We start from the raw sequence: 19225 nt of genomic DNA on the forward strand, positions 1-19225 counted from the left end.
AACCTGAGAAACACTGAAGAAAGAGACCCAGATTTTCTCAGGTAGGCATGGCCCTGTGGGTACCTTGGCTGTGGTCCAGTGAACCCACTGGGGCTTTTTTTTTTTCTTTCTTCTTTTTCTTTTTTGTAGTACTGGGGATTGAAGGCAGGGCCTGGTGTTTGCTCGGCAAGCATACATTGAGCTCCATCCCCAGCCCGTTTTATTTTGAGAGAGAGTCTTGCTAAATTGCCAAGGCTGACCTCAAACTTGTGATCCTGTCTCAGCTTCCTGAATAGCTGGAATTATAGGCATGAACTCCCACCCTGGGCTAGAACAGTGGTGTCTTGATGAGCTGGGAGCCTTCTTAGCCCAGGATGACCCAGGACAGGGCCAGGGCTGGGACGGGCACTCAGGTAGTATGTGTTACTTTATTCTTATTTTGGGTGTTAGGTGTGGAAGCCAGGGCCTGAGGCATACAAAGCAAATGCTATACCTGAGCCCCCTAGCTTCAGCCTCTTCAGAGATTTCTGTCCATTTGGTTGGGCTCCTGTCCACCAAATGTCCTGACTCATTTCTTGTGAGTTTTCCCTTTGAATTTTCTTTTCTTTTTCTCCCCCTACCCTTTACCCATTTTGTACTTGTGATTGAACACAGGGACACTTTACAACTTAGCTACATCCCCAGACCTTTCTTTTCTTTTCTTTTCTCTTCTTTCTGAGAGGGGGGGGGAATATTGTTTTAAATATCTACTTTTTTTTTTTTGTTAGTTTTAGGTGGACACAACATCTTTATTTGTATGTGGTGCTGAGGATCGAACCCAATGCCCCGCGCATACCAGGCAAGTGCGCTACCCCTTGAGCCACATCCCCAGCCCCCCAGACCTTTCTTATATTTTATTTAGAGTCAGGGTCTTGCTAAGTTGCTTAGGGTCTCGCTAAATCGCTGAGGCTCTCTTTGAACTTGTGATCCTCCTGCCTCAGCCTCTTGAGCTGCTGGGATTACAGGTGTGCATCACTGTCCCAGCAGAGACAGAGTCTTGCTAAATTGCTTGAGGTTCTCTCTGAGTTTTGCCTGGGCAAAACTTTGATCTCAAACTTTGATCCTCCTGCCTCAGCTTCCAAGTCGCTGGAATTACAGGTGTGAGCCACTACACCCAGCTTCCCTTTGAATTTCCTATATCAATCAAATCAAACTATTCTTTCTTTCTTTCTTTTTTTTTTTTTTGCATTGGGGATTGAACTCTGAGCCACTCAACCACTGAGCCCCATCTCCAGTCCTATTTTGTATTTTATTTAGAGACAGGGACTCACCGAGTTGCTTAGTGCCTCGCTGTTGATGAGGCTGGCTTTGAACTCATGATCCTCCTGTCTCAGCCTCCCCAGCCACTGAGATTACAGGCGAGTGCCTCGGCGTCGGCCCAAACTATTCTACAAATTATCCAAACCTTTCTTGCCTCCAGGACTTCGCCCTGTCCACTGCCAGTACTCCTCCATTGCTGACAGTCTTCAAAATCTCCCCTAGATGCCCCCTCCTTCAGAACTGTCCCCTCTGAGCTCTCTCATCCCTGTCCCCATCCTGTCTACTCGGGGTCATCCTTGTCTGGCAGTGGATCTGCCTTCTCCACTGGACTGAGTCCAGGAAGCCAGGAGTCAGGGCTGTCTCAGTTACTGTGGGGTCCCCAGAGCCACCCAGCCCCAGGCTGGACACATACGAGGTGCTCAGAAAAGGGGTGCATGGATACAGATCAGAGGGAGGAGCATTCTCGGTGACATTCTGACCACAGGCAGCTACCTAGGTCCCGGTGGCCCAGCAGGGCCAGGAAGGGCCTCTCTGCCGTGTGCAGTCCAGATTCCTCAGCGCTGGCCCTGCCTCCTCCGGCCCCTCTCACCCCCTTCCCAGAAACAGGCCTTTCTTTACAGTGTTGAAATCGGAATCTGGGTAGGAGGTTTGGGGGAGGGGGCGGGGAAGGGGATCTGAAGCCTGCTAGCACGTTTTCTTCGTGTCAGAGGCGGGAAGGGGGCTGGTGCACCACCGGCCAATCCTGAACCCGATCCTAACCCGCTTCCTGCTTTGACCCCTCCTCCCCACCCCTCCCCTCCCTGGGGGCCGAGGTTTTGGAGTCTCCTGCCTCCACCTTGCTGCCCAGCCTGGCACTCCCACCCTGAAGGCTGAGCACGGACTTTGCCCTATGCCCACGTTGCCCAAGTGGCCTGGCCATCTCTTCATACCCCTCCCTGGGCTCAGATTCCCAGGAGGGCTGCCAGGAACTTCAGCTGCGGCTGCACCTGAAGCCCAACTGCTGGCTCCTTACAGGCCTCCCTTTGCCCCATGGTCCTGGGATCCTCAAAGCTCCTGGAGGGAGCAACCCGCCTCTGGCCCCGGACCTGCCTGGGGGAACACACTGCAAAACGTGTTTTCTCCTTAGAATCGTGTATTTTTTTTTTTTTTTTGAGCTGGGGTCTCCATACCATACTGGTCTCGAACTCCTGAGATCAAGTGATCCTCTTGCCTCAACCTCCCAAGTAACTGGGACTACAGGCAGAACTTTCTTCGAGTCCTTATCTGTAAAAGGTCATTGTAGTTTATAATTCCCGGGGTCTGAGCTTTGCCAGCACCAGCTAAGGGGCTCATGCACGAGTTCTCAGTCCTTTCCACCATCTCTGAGGCAGAAACGACAACTGTACCCATTTCCCTGCTGAGCGAAATCAGGCTGGAGGGATGAGTGATTTACCCAGTCATTGAGCAATTCCATGATGCCTGCAAACTACCGCAAAGCCACAGCTTTCCTTCCTGAATGCAACCACTGTAGCAGTTTCTGGGAATTTTTGCAGATAAGCAATGCATTTGTAACAGATGCTGGCGTATGGTCACTTGCTTTTGCTCACAAGTGACATGGTGCCTTATTTTGTATACATCCTCCTGCAACCTGCTTTTTTCCTTGTTAAAAATAGATAAATGTTCTGGGCACCGTGGCACACCTGTAATCCCAGCGACTGGGGAGGCGTAGGCAAGAGGATCACAAGGATGCCCAGCCTGGGCAACTCCAGGAGAGCCCATCTAAAACAAAAAGCTGGGAGTGTACCTTAGTGTTAAAGTGCCCTGGGTATACACACACACACACACACACACACACACACACACACACAGGGATCTGTCTCATTGAATTAGATGCCTCTCAGTGTTCTGTGGCTGTGGTTTGTCGAATGACTGAAGGAATGAACTACTGAATGGACAGATGCCCAGAGGAAGAGTCTGACCCTAATTCTGTGGGATCTAAATACCATCATTGGATTAAGTCTCCCCTCTCTTAATACCATTAACATAAGACTTTGGGGATTAAACTTCAGCAGCCCAGCTCCTTCCTGTCTCAGCTCAATGATGCCTCCTCCTCTGGGAAGCCCTCCCTGATTCGCCAGGCTGTGTCAAGCATCCTTTCTGGAATCTTCAATCCCATCCTTTTACACTCTGGGGATGTGTCTGCATCTCCCATTGGACTGTTTGGGTCCCAGGAAGATAGATCCAGACTATCTTGGTCACTTCTGAGTCCTTAGCACAGCCCAACCAGGGCTGAACACTGTGCTAAGAATAAACGACAATTCCTTGAAGAAATGTCCCTGCTTGGAGAGGAGCTAAGCCCAGGGGTAGCCATGGTGGCTGATGAAAGATAAAGATGTAGACCCAAGTCAGAGAGACCTGAGTTCAAATCACCTGCTCAGGCAGTGGGTTTGGGCCACTATGAACTTCATTATTCTCAACTGCTTCCAAGTCAGGAAAATGGGAGCGAGACTGTGTCAGGTATTGGTAGAGATAAGATAATGTCTGATGACATTAGCTTTTTTTTTTTTTTTAAGCCAAGGTCTGGCTTTGTTACCCAGGCTGGCCCTGAACTCCTAGGCTCCATAATCCTGCCTCAACCACCCAAGGGGGGGCTGAGACATAGGGTATGCCGGCATGCACAGCTGGGAACATTTATTGATTTTAAAAACTATAAACATTATTCAATCAATTACTCCATCTCATTTAAATTTTACAGCAATCATGTTGGCCCCAGGACAGGGTCCTAAGGAGGTCCCCAAAGGGAGGTTGGCCTCAATCAAGACTGTGAGGGTTCTTGACATCATTGCAGAAAGGAATTTAAGGATGGGTCAAAGCGAGGCACAGAAGGCACAGATGGATTTTATTAAGAGGAATCCAGAAGTATATGGGCTGAGGTTGTGGCTTAGTGGCAGTGAGGCACTGGGTTGGATCCTCAGCATCACATAAAGATGAATAAATAAAATATATTGTACCCATGTATTACTAAAAATATTTTTTTAAAAAAAGGAAGTACATTCTGAGAGGCAGGCAGAGTGAAAGCTTGGTTACTTGATGTGTTGATCATTACCTGCTAGGGTTGTTTTCTTTTGTTATTGATGAAAAATCATTATTATTATTATTATTATAATACTGGGGATTGAACTCAGGGGCATTCAACCACTGATCCACATCCCCAGCTCTATTTTATATTTCATTTAGGGACAGGGTCTTAATGAGTTGCTAAGCACCTCACTATTGCTGAGGCTGGCTTTGAACTCCAAATCCTCCTGCCTCAGCCTCCTGAGCCACTGGGATTACAGGCAGGCACCTCTGCACCTGGCAAAAAAAAATTTTTAATTTTCCATGAGGGAGTTTTACCCCTCTGCTTTGTGAATTTGAACATTACTACATTGGTGTAACATTGTCACACCTTCTATCAAGAAGGTGTGACATATAGCTCAAGTTACCAGATCCTAAAAATATGAATCTCAGAAATATCTATTTGTTCAGCAGAAAGTATTCTCAGACCTTTTTTTTTTTTTTTTTTTTTTTAAGTACAGATGAGTAGTGTATGCAGGGCATGGTCTCTCACACCTGTAATTCCCAGAAGCTCAGGAAGCTAAGGTGGGAAGATTGAGTTCAAAGCCAGCCTCAGTAACTTAGTGAGGCCCTAAGCTACTTAGCGAGACCATCTCTAGATAAAAAATAAAAAGCGATGGGGATGTGGCCCCTGGGTTCAATCCCTAATACAAAAAACAACAACAACAACAAAAAAATAGTGTTGTTTGTGATCAAAGTATGTGGAAGTGAAATTCAAATCTGGGCTTTAAGTTTGTACTTTAAATCAAGGTTCCTCTTGTTTTGTCCCAAGTTTTCCTTGTTACCTCTCCTTGTCTTCTGGTCTACTTCAATAAGAAGGATGAACTTCGGGCTGGGGATGTGGCTCAAGCGGTAGCGCGCTCGCCTGGCATGCCTGTGGCCCAGGTTCGATCCTCAGCACCACATCCAAACAAAGATGTTGTGACCGCCGAGATAACTAAAAAATAGATATTAAAATTCTCTCTCATCTCTCTCTCTTTAAAAAAAAAAGAAAAAGAAGGATGAACTTTGATCAGTTGCATTTTAAATGTGAGAAATTCTGAGAGACGACCAAAAAAAAAAAAGAACTGGTGTTAAGATGGGAGGATTTGCAAATAAGTCATTTAGGATTTACCTGCATGTCCCAGAGATGCTGGAGCCGGGTTGCTGCTGTGTAAGGACTCCAACCTGCAAGTCCAATGCCTTTGACGGAAAAAAATCATCCTTCCAAAGCCCCGCCCCCTGGGCAGCGCCCCGCCCCCTCTGGGCAGCGTCCCGCCCCCTCTGGGTAGCGCCCCGCCCTCGGATGCATCCCCCTGGAGGCCTCTTCCCCGGGCCTCGGCGGTGTGGGTAGTCTTTGTTGTTTTTCCCTTCACCCGTTACTGCGGGGTTGCTCTACTTCTGAGTTAGAGTTACACCCCCAGAATCCCCCCTCCACTTTTTTAAAAAAATTATTATTCCTTTTTTGAGAAGGGATCTCGCTAAATGCTGAGGCTGGCCTTGAACTTCTGGTCATCCTGCCTTCTGGCGTGCGATGCAGCCTTCTTTGGGCGACGGGCCCCTCTCGGTCTCAGCCCCGCCCCTCGCTCTCAGAGTGCGCCCAACAAGCCGCAGCCAATCGCCGCGCGCGGGCCGGTCCCACCTTCTTAGACCCGGCTCCCCACCTTTAAGCCTGGTAGCTTCCGCCAACCTTGCGCCGAGCCTCGCTGCGCGCCTAGGAAACTTCTCGCTCTGTTGGTAGCTGCCACCTCGGGCACCCAGGGGCCTGGATTTCTCCTCCCTCACCCAGGAGTCCTACATTTCGTCCTCCTGGAGTTTCGCTTCGTGGCCTCCAGACTCGGGTCCCCTAGCTCTCAGTTTCCAGGACCCAGAGACGCGGGATCTGCGACTCCGGACCACGCGTTCCGGATCTACGCCACCTGGCCTTAGTTTCCTGCAGATCTCTGCCGCCTGGGCACTCTCCCAACCTCCCGGAGCCACGGACCCCACGTTTCAGGCTGAGAAACTCCTGTATTCCCAAGGCGCAGAGCCAGGAACCCCAGGCGCTTTCATCCAGCTTTCGGGCATCTGACACCACGGGGAAGAGCAGAGGAGCCCCAGAGCCCAGCCGAAGGAACTTAGGCACACCGGCTTCCCAGAGCCAAGGAACCTCGGCTCTGTAAACTCACAACTCCAAGAAGCCCTCCAAAGTTCCAGCTTCCAGGAGCGGAGGACTCTCGGTCCCAAGGTCCGCGTCCTGGGAAGGAGCCCCAAGCGCTCCCAGCTTCCAGGCACAAAGGACCCCCTGTGCGTCCCACCATGGTGGCAGATCCTCCTAAGACCGAACCTAAGGGGTTCGCGGAGCCAGCAGCGAATGATGGACAGGCGCTGGGTCCCAGAGAGGACCAAGTCGTGACCTCAAGTGGCTCCTGCGGTTCTTGGAACCAGGTGCGCCGTTGCCTTCGCGCCAATCTGCTGGTCCTGCTGACTGTGGTGGCCGTGGCGATTGGCGTGGGGCTGGGGCTGGGGGTTTCGAGGGCAGGCGCGCTGAGCCCACAGTTCTGGGCCGCCTTCGACTTCCCTGGCGAGCTGTTACTGCGCCTGCTGAAGATGATCATTTTGCCGCTGGTAGTGTGCAGCCTGATCAGTGGCGCCGCCAGCCTGGACCCGAGCGCGCTTGGCCGCCTGGGCGCCTGGGCGCTGCTCTTTTTCCTGGTCACCACCCTGCTCGCGTCTGCTCTCGGCGTGGGCTTGGCTTTGGCGCTGCAACCCGGCGCCGCTTTTGCGGCCATCAACTCCTCTTTCGAAGGGGTCACCGGCACTGAGGAAGAGTTCCCCAGCAAGGAGGTGCTGGATTCGTTCCTGGATCTTGCGAGGTCAGGTTCCGCCCGCGGTGGTAGGCATGGTGGAAGTGGCCACGTTGGCAGAAGAGGGCTTTGGGCCCTCTAGAGCGAGACATCCTCTCTAGAGCCTTGGGAAAATGGGACGGGATGGTGGAGGGAGCTCTGGTCCCTTGGGAAAGTGAGGACTGACTACTGGGGAAGGGGTTTTCTAAATTTAGGAACCTGGGCTCAGAGGGACTCCATAAGAGGGAAATAGGCAAAAAAGTCTTAAAGAGGGAAGAGGAAGAGAAATGCTCAGGGGCTTGGACATAGGGTCTGCCCAGAGGGAAAGGAACCCCGTGAGGAAAAGGGACCCTGAGGACATCCCCAATTGGATATGGAATCTTGACCAGAAGCGCCATCTTAGGGCCCCCTTGGCTGCCCGAGATTCCCTCCCAATGACCTGGATGTGCAGCCCGTTGGTGTGAATCATATAAGACTTTTCAAGCTTCCTTATTTAAAAAAAAAAAAATTGGAAGCTGGGGCAGCAGTCTTGGGATTCCTGTGTAATGAACCCCTGGAGAACTTGAGGGAATCCAAGGAATTTTACTTTCCAGCCCCATAGCTGCCCACACCATGGGTCACCTGGACACAGCCGCATTTCTTTTCTCAGCCCCTTCCCTTCCCAGTTTAGCAGGGGCCTGGCCACTTTCTCTTTCTGTCTTCCACATCAGCCCTGGCCACCCTCCCACCTGCCACCCCCACCTTTCCCTCCCACTTACTCCTCTGTCTGCCCCCTTCTTCCTGCAGTGGGCCTCCCCAAAGTGGATCCATTTAGAAAGGGGAACAGATTCTTTTCCTTCTGCCCTCCACTGTTATGGCTTCTGAAGGGTGCAGACTGGAGGCCACATGGTTCTGGCCTTTATGGCCTCTGATTCAGTGTCTCCAGATTGGGGACTTCCTGGAAGTGTGAGTGTGTGTGTGTGTGTGTGGGGGGGTGTGGAAACACTGAGTCATAGGGTATCCCTCCACCTCTGAGACATCTGTGCTGGCTGAAGTGGGACACTTGCCAGGCTTGGTGTCCCCATAGGGGTGGGTAACAGCTCCTGGCTGAGTGAGATTAACTGGGCCCTGGCCCAGCCCTGAGCTGCAGGCAGGCACACCCACCCCCAGGCTGTTTATGAACTCCCCATAACAGTTTCAAAACAGCTGTAATTCCCACTTGGTCTTCAGTTCCAAGACTTAACTGGAACATTTCAGTTACATGGCCTATAACCAGCCAGCTGACCCACACAGCTGGACATAGACACTCGGAAACAGACACATGGCCTTCCACCAGCTTAACACACATGCCTTTAATGGTCCCATTCAGTTACTCCAGTGAGCACACTAATGAACACCTGCACCCATGCTCAAGAGGACAGTACACACATACAGACCTCTGTGACTGCACGTGCATAATAATATTCCACTGTGGCACACAGCCTGGCCATCCACTGACACGCCCATCCAGCCGATCTTAACCTGCACTCCCCTCCTGAGTACGTGGCCACACCGGAACGCCTGTCCATCTGGGCCAGTTTGTGTAAAGTGCTAACTGCCGTGCTGGGCATGTGGGAGGTGACGTGGGTGGATTGGCTGCTCTTTCCACCTCATGGCAGACATTCATGACATGAGTGGCCATCCCTTGTCACACTCTCTGGGCCTCTCTGCTGCTTTCCAATCTGCTCAGATCCTCCCCACATCCTCCCATCCCCCAGCTGACCCCTCCCCCTAGGAACCAGTCCTTTTCTCAGCCCTCCAGGAAGTAGCTGATGCAAGGCATAGAGGGTATGAGGTCTGCTGCCTGGGGTGGGGCTAAGGCTCAGGGTGACCCTGCCCTGGCTTGCCTGGGGAGCCCAGCGTTCTTTATTTCCAACCCACAATCCCTTGGGCTTGGAATGACAGGGGGCCAGCTCAGAATCCCACACCCTGTAAAGGTGTGCAGGCCAGGTCCCACTGCCCAGCCAAAACCTGGCTGAAGGAGGGAGGGTCCTAAATGGGGCCTAATTTGCCCTCACCCCTTGAAGAGGCCCAGCCAGCTCCCCTGATACTCCCTCTCCTCCCCATGACAGTATCTAATAACCCCCTGTTTGTCTATTTCTGCAGAAATATCTTTCCCTCCAACCTGGTGTCTGCGACCTTTCGCTCTGTGAGTTCTCAGGGTGTCTGGAGGGATGGGGTGGGCAGGGAGGGAGGCAGCTAGTCGGAGCCCATTCCATCTGATTTTGGGCCATCCCTGGGAAAACACAAGTGGCCACATGTGACATGTGATGTCAGAGGGTTCTTGGGTAGCCCCTGAAGCTCATCTGTGCCCTTCCCAATCAAAAAAAAAAAAAAGATTATGGACCAGGTGTGGTGGCAAATGCCTATAATCCCAGCTACTTGGGAGGCTGAATCAGGAGGATCACAAGTTGAGGCCAGCCTGGGCAACTTAGTGAGTTCCTGTCTCAAAAAGGAGTAGGGATGTGGTTCAATAGTAAAGCACGCGGGTTCAATCCCCAGGAACCACCCCCCAAAAAAAAGAAGTCCTTCCTCAGTGGGGTGGCTGGGGTTGCTGGCAGGTGGTGCTTAGCGCAGACTTTGAGCTTTGTTGGTCCCAGCACGGGATGGGGCCCTCCATGACAGTGGACACTGATTCTTCCCATCCCTACTGCAGTACTCTACCTCCTACCAATGGATCGAGATCAACGGAACCCTGGTGAAGGTGAGAGAGCAGGGCTGGGCGGGCTCTGGCAGGATACTTGGGCTTCTGCCAGTCTTTGTTGACCCTCTGGGTCTTCTAGCAGTTTGGTGTGGGATTAGATTTAAATTCTGCAATCCTTTCCCAGTTTCCATTTTCTCTGCCTTCTAGATGTCTCCACTTTGTCCTTTCTTCCCCCCCCCCATGACCCTGCCCTAGTCCAGGCTCCCCCCCCAATCCCACCTGTCCCTCTCACCCATCCTCCAACTTGCAGCTGAAGGGGTCTTTCCACAGTGCAGGTCTGACCCTCCTTTTCCACTGCCCCAAGCCCCCCCTAAGCCCCCAGAAGAAAGCCCTGACTTCTTGCCACAGGGCAGGGGTCCCCATCAGACAGGACCCCTGCTGTGTTGGGTGCAGAGCAGGCTGAACTGTGTTGTCTGCAGGGCAGGCTGAACAGATGTTGGCTGCAAGATAGCCCACGCAGTCAAACCCCCCTCTATCTGTTCCTTTATCACCTGTTTGCCTCAAGTCTGAACATTCAACCCTGCTCAAGGCTGAACACTTAACCCCACCTTGGGCCAACAAGGCAGCTTGCAGACCCAGAGGCCCCATTAGATTTGGGCTATAAAAACTCCCTCCTGCCAGGCCCCCCTTTCTCTTGCTCTCTCTCTCTCTCTTGCTCCCTCTGTCTTGCTATCTCTCTTGCTTTCTCTGTCTCTCTCCTGCGTGCGCTTCCTCTCTCTCTCTCTCTCTCTTTTTCCTTCTTTCTTTTCTCTTTGTTGCACTGCTGCAATAAAGATCTTTTGGTTGCTCCGAGTGTTGTGGTCACTTTCCTTTCATGCTGACCCTCCCTCAGCCCCATCTTGTGACTCCCTCTGTCCAGCTCATTCTCCTCCAGCCACCACGGCCAGCTTTCATTTCAAGGCTATTGCACATTATTTCCTTTCTCTAGAATATTCTACAGCCCCTCTACCTGGTGCACCCCTCCTCCCCTCCAGTCTCAGCTCAGATCCCCCTTCCCCTGGGCAGCTCTCCCTGATGCTGGTCATTCTCCAAGCTGCACCCCCTTCTCTCTCTAGGCTCTCCCCTGGGCTCCCCCATTCCAACCCTGTTCATTCTGGGTGACCCCTGGGGACTGATCTCTTTCCCCTGGGCCTGTACTCTGCTGGGTTTCAGGAGGGCCCAGAGCAGCCTCTGGTGACCCGGCAGGTGGCGGAGTTCCCCTCCCCATCTCTTCCTTTTGAAGGAGCCTAATGGGAAGGAGGTCGAGGGCATGAACATCCTGGGCCTGGTGGTGTTTGCCATCATCTTTGGTGGGGCCCTGCGGAAGCTAGGCCCTGAGGGGGAGCTGCTCATCCACTTCTTCAACTCCTTCAATGATGCCACCATGGTGCTGGTCTCCTGGATCATGTGGTAAGTGGAAGGAGAAGGGCCAAGCACCACCATGTGTGTGGTGGGGGACCCTCTGCACCCTCCCTGGAGACAAGATGGCTTGCATTCAAATCCAGCATCGACCATTCATTCCCTGGCTGTGAGACTTCAGGCAAATAGCTTTCTAGCAAATAGCATTCTGAGCCTCAGATTCCTCATGTATAGAAGGGCAACCGTGGTGTACTCCGTAAGTCCTAAGACTCTGATGCTGGCACTTTCTCCATTTTTGTGGAAGGTGACAATGGACAACAAAGCTGAGGCTGCCAGTTAGCTAATGCACCTCAATTTCAGAAATTGCAATTATATGATCCCCACCAAAGATGATGGCAAACACCACCAGGCCCAGGATGTTCATGCCCTGGACCTCCTTCCCATTAGGCTCCTTCAATTCCTTTGAATCAATAAGCTACTTCCTAGGGTGCTCATAAAGATTCAGTGAGTCACTCAGGTAAAGAGCTTGCTTTAGGGTGGGGGTGTGGTTCAGCAGTGCAGTGTTTGCCAGCCATGTGCCAGGTCCTCCCTGGGTTTGATCCCCAGCATTGCAAAAAAAAAAAAAAAAAAAAAAAATGTTTTTTAAAAAGTGTGCTTTAAGGGGCTGGGGATATAGCTCAGTTGGTAGAGTGCTCGTCTTGCATGCACAATACCCTGGGTTCAATCCCCACTACCACAAAAAAATAAATAAATAAAAATAAAAATAAAAAGTGTGCTTTAAGCACCTGCTACTTAGTGAACATTCATTTAATGTTTTTTCTTTTTAATTTTTTTAAGTTGTTGATGGATCCTTATTTTTTTCTTTTTTTCTTTTTTTTTTCTTTAAATAGATGCAGTGCTGGGAATGGAACCCAGTGCCTTTCACATGCATGTGAAACAAGTTCTCTGCCACTGAGCCACAACCCCAGCCCCCACTTAATTTACTGTGGTTATTGTCATTATGATTTGTTAAATGACCCCAGACAATGGGCAAAACAACCACGTGCAGAGGCCTGTGGCTCCCCACTTCTCTCTGTGGTGGTGTTATGGAGCAGACTGCTCAGAAAACATACCAAGTCTATTTTGTCTGAATTGGAGAGTCTTTATTTAGCCAGCCGCAACTGCTCTTTGCAGGACCCATAACTGTCTCTGTAAGGAACAGCCTCCAGCCAGAGCAATTCAGGGTCTTTAAAGGCAAAAACTGCAGAAACCACATCCGTCTTGAGGTAGCTGCAAGCAAGAGGGGTACAGAGCTGAACTGAGCAGTTGGTGAGACAATGCAATGGGTACCTTGGTATTTCCCATGGGGCTTTCCAGGTTGGCATAGAAGCAAGCCAGCATAAGGGAAGTGGGTCAAAATGACTCTAGTTGAGTACAAGTTAGAGAATGGTTACTAATGTCCAGACAATCCATCTCTGACAGGATACATTGTCCAAAAAAATTGGAACCAAGGAGAAAACAATTTTACATTGTATAAGAATTGCTTTTGTGTTGCCAAACATGCTATGCTAAGCAACTATTGACAGGTACAGAGGCGGGTGTTCCCATAGGAGAAGCATTTGTTACATGACATGGAGTATCAGGGTAAAATGGAGTCTATTTGTTCATTGCTCTTATATAGTCTGGCCCATAACAGTCTCACACTGATTCTTAGAATCTTCTCTGGATCTAAAAGATCAGGATTAGGAGGGGGACAGGATCTTTGCTTTTTTTTTTTTTTTTAAACACCCCCCCCTCCCATTCCAATACCTTCCTTGTATCCCTTGCCTGCCATGTGCTCACGACATGGATTAAATGTGTCTTGATTGACTCAAGAACTATGCTGGGAGGCTAGGTGGTGGTATGGCCAAGAGCAGGGCTCTGCTGTTTCAGCTGCAAGTCCTACCCTAAGTTACTTAGCCCCTGGGTGCCTCGGTTTCCTCATTGGGGTGATAGGGCAAATGGTACCAGCCTCCAAGGGCCGGGGGCTGGAGTAGTGGCTTAGTGGCAGAGTGCTTGCCTCGCACATGTGAGGCACTGGGTTTGATCCTGAGCACCACATAAAAATAAAGAAACAAGGACTGGGGTGGTGGCTCAGTGGTAGAGCGCTTGCCTAGCGTGAGTGAAGCACTGGGTTTGATTCTCAGCACCGCATACAAATAACTTAAAATAAAGGTCCAAAGTATAATTTAAAACAAAAAGATATTGTGCCCATCTATGAATAAAAACCTGCATTGTAAATGGCAACAGCAAACATTTTATTTTGCACTGTGTTGTTTAACTGCCGGGCATGTGCCACCGGCTGGACTCGGGCACCTGGCCACACCTAGCTGCACAGGTGGCTGGGATGAAGAGGAGACTGGGGAGATAACTAACAAGCCACAGCAGTCAGACCGTCAGGGAGGTGACCTCAGGAGGCCTGCAGAGGAGGCACACACCCTTTGGGATATTTCCTGCAGGAGAGGGTGACGGCAGTCCCATCAGAAGTATGTCAATGACTTGAAAGCCTTCAGCTCTTTTCAGTTGGCATCTCATTTCACCCAGCAGTTCCATTGGTAGCATTTGGGGGCCTGTTTTATAGAGCTGGTCAGTGTTTGATTCTCTAATAGCTGTAAGAGACTCATTTATAATAGGAGCTCTTGTGTGGGCTATGGTGAAGATTCGGTCATGATCAAGGGCTCAGTGCATCGTAAACGCCTCATACCCTGGAGTTACCAAGACCTGAACCATGACCTTTTGGTTTTTCAGATGTGCTGAGAATATTGATTCAAGGTTTGCCGGCTGCTGTAGTAAGCAAGCCTAGAAAACAAATGAGTCAGGCATGATAGATGTTTTTTTTTTTTCCCCACTCATGTGTTAAGTTCAAATCTGGGGATACTCCTCCAAGCAGTGATGGAACAGGAAGGCTTTTATCTCCTGGCTTACCTGCCTTCCAGGAAAAGCGCCTGGAGGAGGCAATAGAAGCTTCCAGGGGCCGTGCCTGGGAGTGGTGTCCAAACCTCAGTGCACATTGCTGTGGGCTCCTCCTGACCTTGGGGGAAGCTGGGAAACGGGGTCAGGCACGGTGGTCAGCCCTTGTGGACATGTGAGCGGCAGTGATCTATCTCTTGGGCGTTAGGTATGCTCCTGTGGGCATCCTGTTCCTTGTGGCCAGCCAGATTGCAAAGATGCAGGATGTGGGGAAGTTCTTCATCAGCCTCGGCAAATACATCCTGTGCTGCCTGCTGGGTCACGCCATTCATGGAATCCTGGTGTTGCCCCTCATCTACTTCCTCTTCACCCGAAAAAACCCCTACCGCTTCCTGTGGGGCATCATGGCACCGTTAGCCACTGCTTTTGGGACCTCCTCCAGGTGAGGGATTTTATGCAGTGGAGCATGGGGTGGGCATACATTTTGGAATTGTGGCATTTTGTGGGATCCCTAGCGCCTTGTGGGATGGTAGGCAGAGAAGGGCAGGCGGAGCTGGGGTAGTGGGAGAGGTAGGACAGTGGGCGTGGCCTCACCTGGGAGCAGGCGGGACTTCATTTAGGAGTGGGCGTGGCCTGGACCTTGAGGGGAGCTCACTGCCCCGCATTCCCCTGCAGCTCCGCCACGCTGCCCCTCATGATGAAGTGCGTGGAGGAGAAGAACGGCGTGGCCAAGCACATTAGCCGCTTCATCCTGCCCATCGGCGCCACGGTCAACATGGACGGGGCGGCGCTCTTCCAGTGCGTGGCTACTGTGTTCATTGCCCAGCTCAACGGGCGATCCCTGAACTTCGTGGATATCATCATCATCCTGTGAGTGCCGGGTGGCTGTGGCTGGGACCCCTGGGCCCACCGGACCCCATCTCCTCACATTGCAGAGGTGTCTACCTCAGCGCCTCTCCTCCTCCTTCCCCAGGATCATGGCCACCGCGTCCAGCGTAGGGGCAGCGGGCATCCCTGCAGGCGGTATCCTCACTCTGGCCATCATCCTCGAAGCAATCAGTCTCCCTGTCAGGGAAATCTCCTTGATCCTGGCTGTGGATTGGCTAGTGTGAGTGTGGGTTTGAGGCTTGGGGGACTCAGGGGGCCCCTGGAAAGGGGATGGGCGAAAATGTCTGTGAATGCTTCTGGGCAGAAGAGGAGAGGCAGGAAGGAGTTTCGGAGGGAAGGGGTGGGATCTTGAGCCTTCCAGTCAGGGAAGGTTGGCACCTTTGAGGTTCTAAGAGGAACCCCAAAAAGTGGTGAACCAGAGTGGTTAGTAGAAACTGCTCTTAGGCTGGGCTGTTTGGGTTCAAACCCCAGAGCTACTGTCCACTGTATGACCTTGGGCAAGTACTTCATCTCCCCATGTCTCAGTTTCTATCTGTAAAATGGTGAGAAGAGACTCTTGTTTGGGATTCGATGACTTAATTCACATACTTCCCTTCAAACCTCTCCTCCTAAGTGGTAAATTCTACTAAATTATTCACTGTCATGATGAAGCTATTGAGTGTAAAGATTGGAAACCAGTTTGGTTTCAAGAGTTACATATGAGCTGGGTGCCGTGATGGGCCTGTAATCCCAGAGATTCAGGAGGCTGAGGCAGTAGAATCTGGAGTTCAAAGGCAGCCTCAACAACTTAGCAAAGCACTTAGCAACTCAGGGAGACCCTGTCTCTAAAGAAAATATAAAAAAGGGCTGGGAATGTGGCTCAGTGGTTAAGTGCCCTGGGTTCAATCCCTGGTACCCCCCCCAAAAAAAGTTACATTTGAGTTACTATGTGACTCAGGAATGCCACTCCTAGATACCAAGGGTATTGAAAACTTAGATTTTCACAAAAACTGGCAGCGTGGTTCACAACAGCAAGCAAGGGGAAGGACTGGGGATGTAGCTCAGATGGTGGAGTGCTTGACTTGCATGCACTCTCCCAACTGAGCTAGAGCCCCAGCCCCCAGTCGTTTCTTTTTGAGGTGATTAAATAATCCAGAATTACACTGTGATGACGGTGCACAATTCTGAATTTACTAAAAATCACCAAACTATACACTTTAAAGTGCAAATCTCATCGTAGGTGAATTATATCTCAATTTTCTCAAATGACACTTAAACAAAAAAGCATAAAAATGAAGGAAAAAGATCCTTAGGGATTTTAGGGAGGAGAAAGGCCTGAACAGAAATTTCAGTCTTATGGAGTGGGGGAGTCTTTGGGGGGCTCTGGGAGAGGGAGGAATGATTTTTGAGGTTTTGGAAGGAACAAATTGAGTGTTGCGGGGGAAAAAAAGGATTGTTTGGGGGGCTGGGGTTGTGGCTCAGTGGTAGAGCACTTGCTAGTATGTGTGAGGCACTGGATTCAATTCTGAGCACCACCAATAAATGAATGTATAAAATAAAGGTCCATCAACAACTAAAAAAAAAACAGGATTGGGCAGAGGCAGATGGGAGAGATTTTTGGGGATTGGAGGCAGAAAAATGTGATGGACACTTTGGGATTCCAGGAGACCCAGCAGAGGTATGGGGCTCCTGGAGGGTAGATGAAGAGATCTTTGAGGTTCTAGGAGGAGGGGGTACTTGGATCCTAGAAGATGGGAACATGAGCCCTGGGAGGGGTCGGGTAAAGGAAGATGGTGCTGGGGAACTGGAAGATCCCAGGGGGGGAGGCAGGCAGCTTGGGCCTCGGCGCCTGGCCTCCCCTCTCTTCCCTCTGACTTCTCTATCACTTCTACCTTTTAGGGACCGGTCCTGTACCATCCTCAATGTGGAAGGTGATGCTTTTGGGGCAGGACTCCTCCAGAGTTATGTGGACCGAACGAAGATACAGAGCATGGAGCCCGAGTTGGTCCAGTTTAAGAGTGAGGTGCCCCCAAATCCAGTGCCGGCTGCCATTGAGGAAGGGAACCCCCTCCTCAAACAGTATCAGGGCCCCCCTAGGGATGCTGCCACCTGTGAGAAGGAGTCAGTGATGTGAACCCCTGGAGGTAACTACCTGCCTGCCCTGCTGAGGGGCACCCTGGACATTGGGGTGGATAAATGGACACACTGGGGCTGGGGGCTGCTGCATGCGTGCTCCAGGGGACCAGCACCACTGCCTCGCTCTAGACAGGAGACTGGGTGGCCTCACTGCTGGGTGTGTGCCTGTGTTGCATGTCTCCCAACACCCCCCCACCTTGCTCCTCGACTCCTGTCCCCCACCCTAGGTGACAGTTTTGCACCCAGCTCCATCCGGATCCACCTGGCCTTTCCCACCTCCGTGTAGATCACCTTGTACAGTTCTATAGGCTTTGAGGGTGCACTATTCAGGTGTTGCTGCTTATTTTGGGGGCTGTGGCTGTAGATGTAGTGTGTGTGTGTGTGTGTGTGGGTGGGTGTGTGTGTGTACGTGTGTTCTGTGACCACTGAACTTTCTATGGTATATTCCATCCAGTTCCCAGACCCTGTGTTTCCTCCATGGTAACAAATACTCCCAGAATCCCCTGGGGGAAGGCCAAGAATAAATATTGTCACTCCAAAAGACACTCTCTAGCAATTAAATTGTCAAGTATATTTAATCAGGTGTTTTCAGATTTTGATTAAAAGCACTAACCCGGACAACAGAAACATGATAAACTGGACTTCACTGGAGAAAAAAAAAAAAATCTGTTCATCAAAACCACCAGAGAAAAACAACGGGGCAGTTTCTTTTTTTTTTCTACTTGAAGTTTTTGTGTTTTTTTGATACTGAGGATTGAACCTATGGGTACTCTACCCAGTGCTTTTTATTTTTTGAGACAGGGTCTTGCTAAGTTGCTGAGGCTGGCCTAGAACTTGTAATTCCCCTGCCTCAGCTTTCCAAATTGCTGGGCTTATTAGGTGTGTGTCACCATGTCCAGCTTGGGCAATGTCTTATAAAGCTAAAATGGATACCATGCAATTTAGGAATCACACTCCTGGATATTTCAGAGAAATGAAAACTTCTGTTCATATAAAACTCAGATGTTGGGCTGGGGATGTGGCTCAAGTGGTAGCGCGCTTGCCTCGCATGCATGCGGCCCAGGTTCGATCCTCAGCACCACATACAAACAAAGATGTTGTGTCTGCCGAGAACTAAAAAATAAATAAATAAATATTAAAATTCTCTCTCTCTCTCTCTCTCCCTGTCTCACTCTCTCTTTTTTTAAAAAAAAAAACTCAGATGTTTATGATAATTTTTTTTTAAACTTTTTTAGCTGTAGATGGACACAATACCTTTATTTATTTATTTTTATGTGGTGCTGAGGATCATGCCCAGTGCCTCAATGTGCTAGGCAAGTGCTCTAACCCTGAGCCACAACCCCAGACCCTATTTTATATTTAGAGATAGGTTCTTACTAATTGCTTAGGGGCTCACTAAGTTGCTTAGGCTGGCTTTGAATTCTCCTGCCTCCTGAGACACTGAGATTACAGGTGTATGCCTGGCTATTAGAGATCTTTAATGTTGATATAGTGATTCTGTGTATTGAAGGGTATTTCTTTTTCTCTTTCTTTTAAATATTTTTAGTTGTAGTTAGACACAGTATCTTTTATTTTTCTGTGGTACTGAGGATCGGACCCAATGCCTTTTACATGCAAGGTAAGTGCTGTACCACTGAGCTATAGCCCCAGCCCCTACATCATTTCTTAATTTGAGAACATTTAAAATCCTCAGCTATTGAAATGTTCAGTTGTTGTCAACCATAGTTATCCTACTGTGCTGTAGAATGTTAGAAGTTATTTCTCTTGTGCAGCTGCCCCTGTGGGTCTCCTCCACACCCTTCCCAGGTCTGGTAATACATAAATATTTATAGCTGCTTTATTCATAATTGCCAACATCTGGGAACAAATCAATTGAATAAGCTATTGTCTCCATGCAAGGGAAGGTTGCTCAGCTTTTAATCCCAGCAACTTGGGAAGCTGAGGCAAGAGGATTGAAAGTTGAAGGACAGCCTCAGCAATTTAGTGAGGCCCTAAACAATTTAGCAAGACCCTGTCTCAAAAAATATAAAGAGTTAGGGATGTGGTTCAGGGTAAA

The 19225-nt window shown here is 50.2% G+C and overlaps 1 protein-coding gene and 1 long non-coding RNA gene across 2 annotated transcripts; one reads left to right on the plus strand and one right to left on the minus strand.

The window, feature by feature from the left end:
- Positions 1 to 4135: 4135 nt before the first annotated feature.
- On the minus strand, positions 4136 to 5790 carry LOC144370757 (uncharacterized). The gene is made up of 2 exons (XR_013430686.1): positions 5489 to 5790; positions 4136 to 5311 (listed from the first exon to the last, which is right to left on the minus strand). It is a non-coding gene; the product is annotated as an uncharacterized LOC144370757 (long non-coding RNA).
- Positions 5791 to 6011: 221 nt separating this feature from the next.
- Positions 6012 to 17710, plus strand: Slc1a5 (solute carrier family 1 member 5). Its single transcript, XM_005336570.5, has 8 exons — positions 6012 to 7208; positions 9303 to 9345; positions 9853 to 9900; positions 11123 to 11289; positions 14375 to 14608; positions 14842 to 15036; positions 15140 to 15274; positions 16933 to 17710. Exons 1-8 carry the CDS (start codon positions 6652 to 6654, stop codon positions 17165 to 17167), a joined length of 1614 nt encoding a protein of 537 aa, XP_005336627.2. The 5' UTR covers positions 6012 to 6651; the 3' UTR covers positions 17168 to 17710.
- The last annotated feature ends 1515 nt before the right edge of the window (positions 17711 to 19225 follow it).

This window comes from Ictidomys tridecemlineatus, chromosome 15 (assembly GCF_052094955.1).
Source record: "Ictidomys tridecemlineatus isolate mIctTri1 chromosome 15, mIctTri1.hap1, whole genome shotgun sequence".
In the NCBI taxonomy this organism is placed as follows: Eukaryota; Metazoa; Chordata; class Mammalia; order Rodentia; family Sciuridae; genus Ictidomys; species Ictidomys tridecemlineatus.

Coding starts and splice junctions, on each gene's coding strand:
- Slc1a5 (XM_005336570.5), top strand. CDS start 6,652: ATGGTGGCAGATCCTCCTAAGACCGAACCTAAGGGGTTCGCGGAGCCA. Junction 9,901..11,122: donor TCAACGGAACCCTGGTGAAG/GTGAGAGAGCAG, acceptor TTCCTTTTGAAG/GAGCCTAATGGGAAGGAGGT. Junction 15,037..15,139: donor GTGGATATCATCATCATCCT/GTGAGTGCCGGG, acceptor CTCCTTCCCCAG/GATCATGGCCACCGCGTCCA.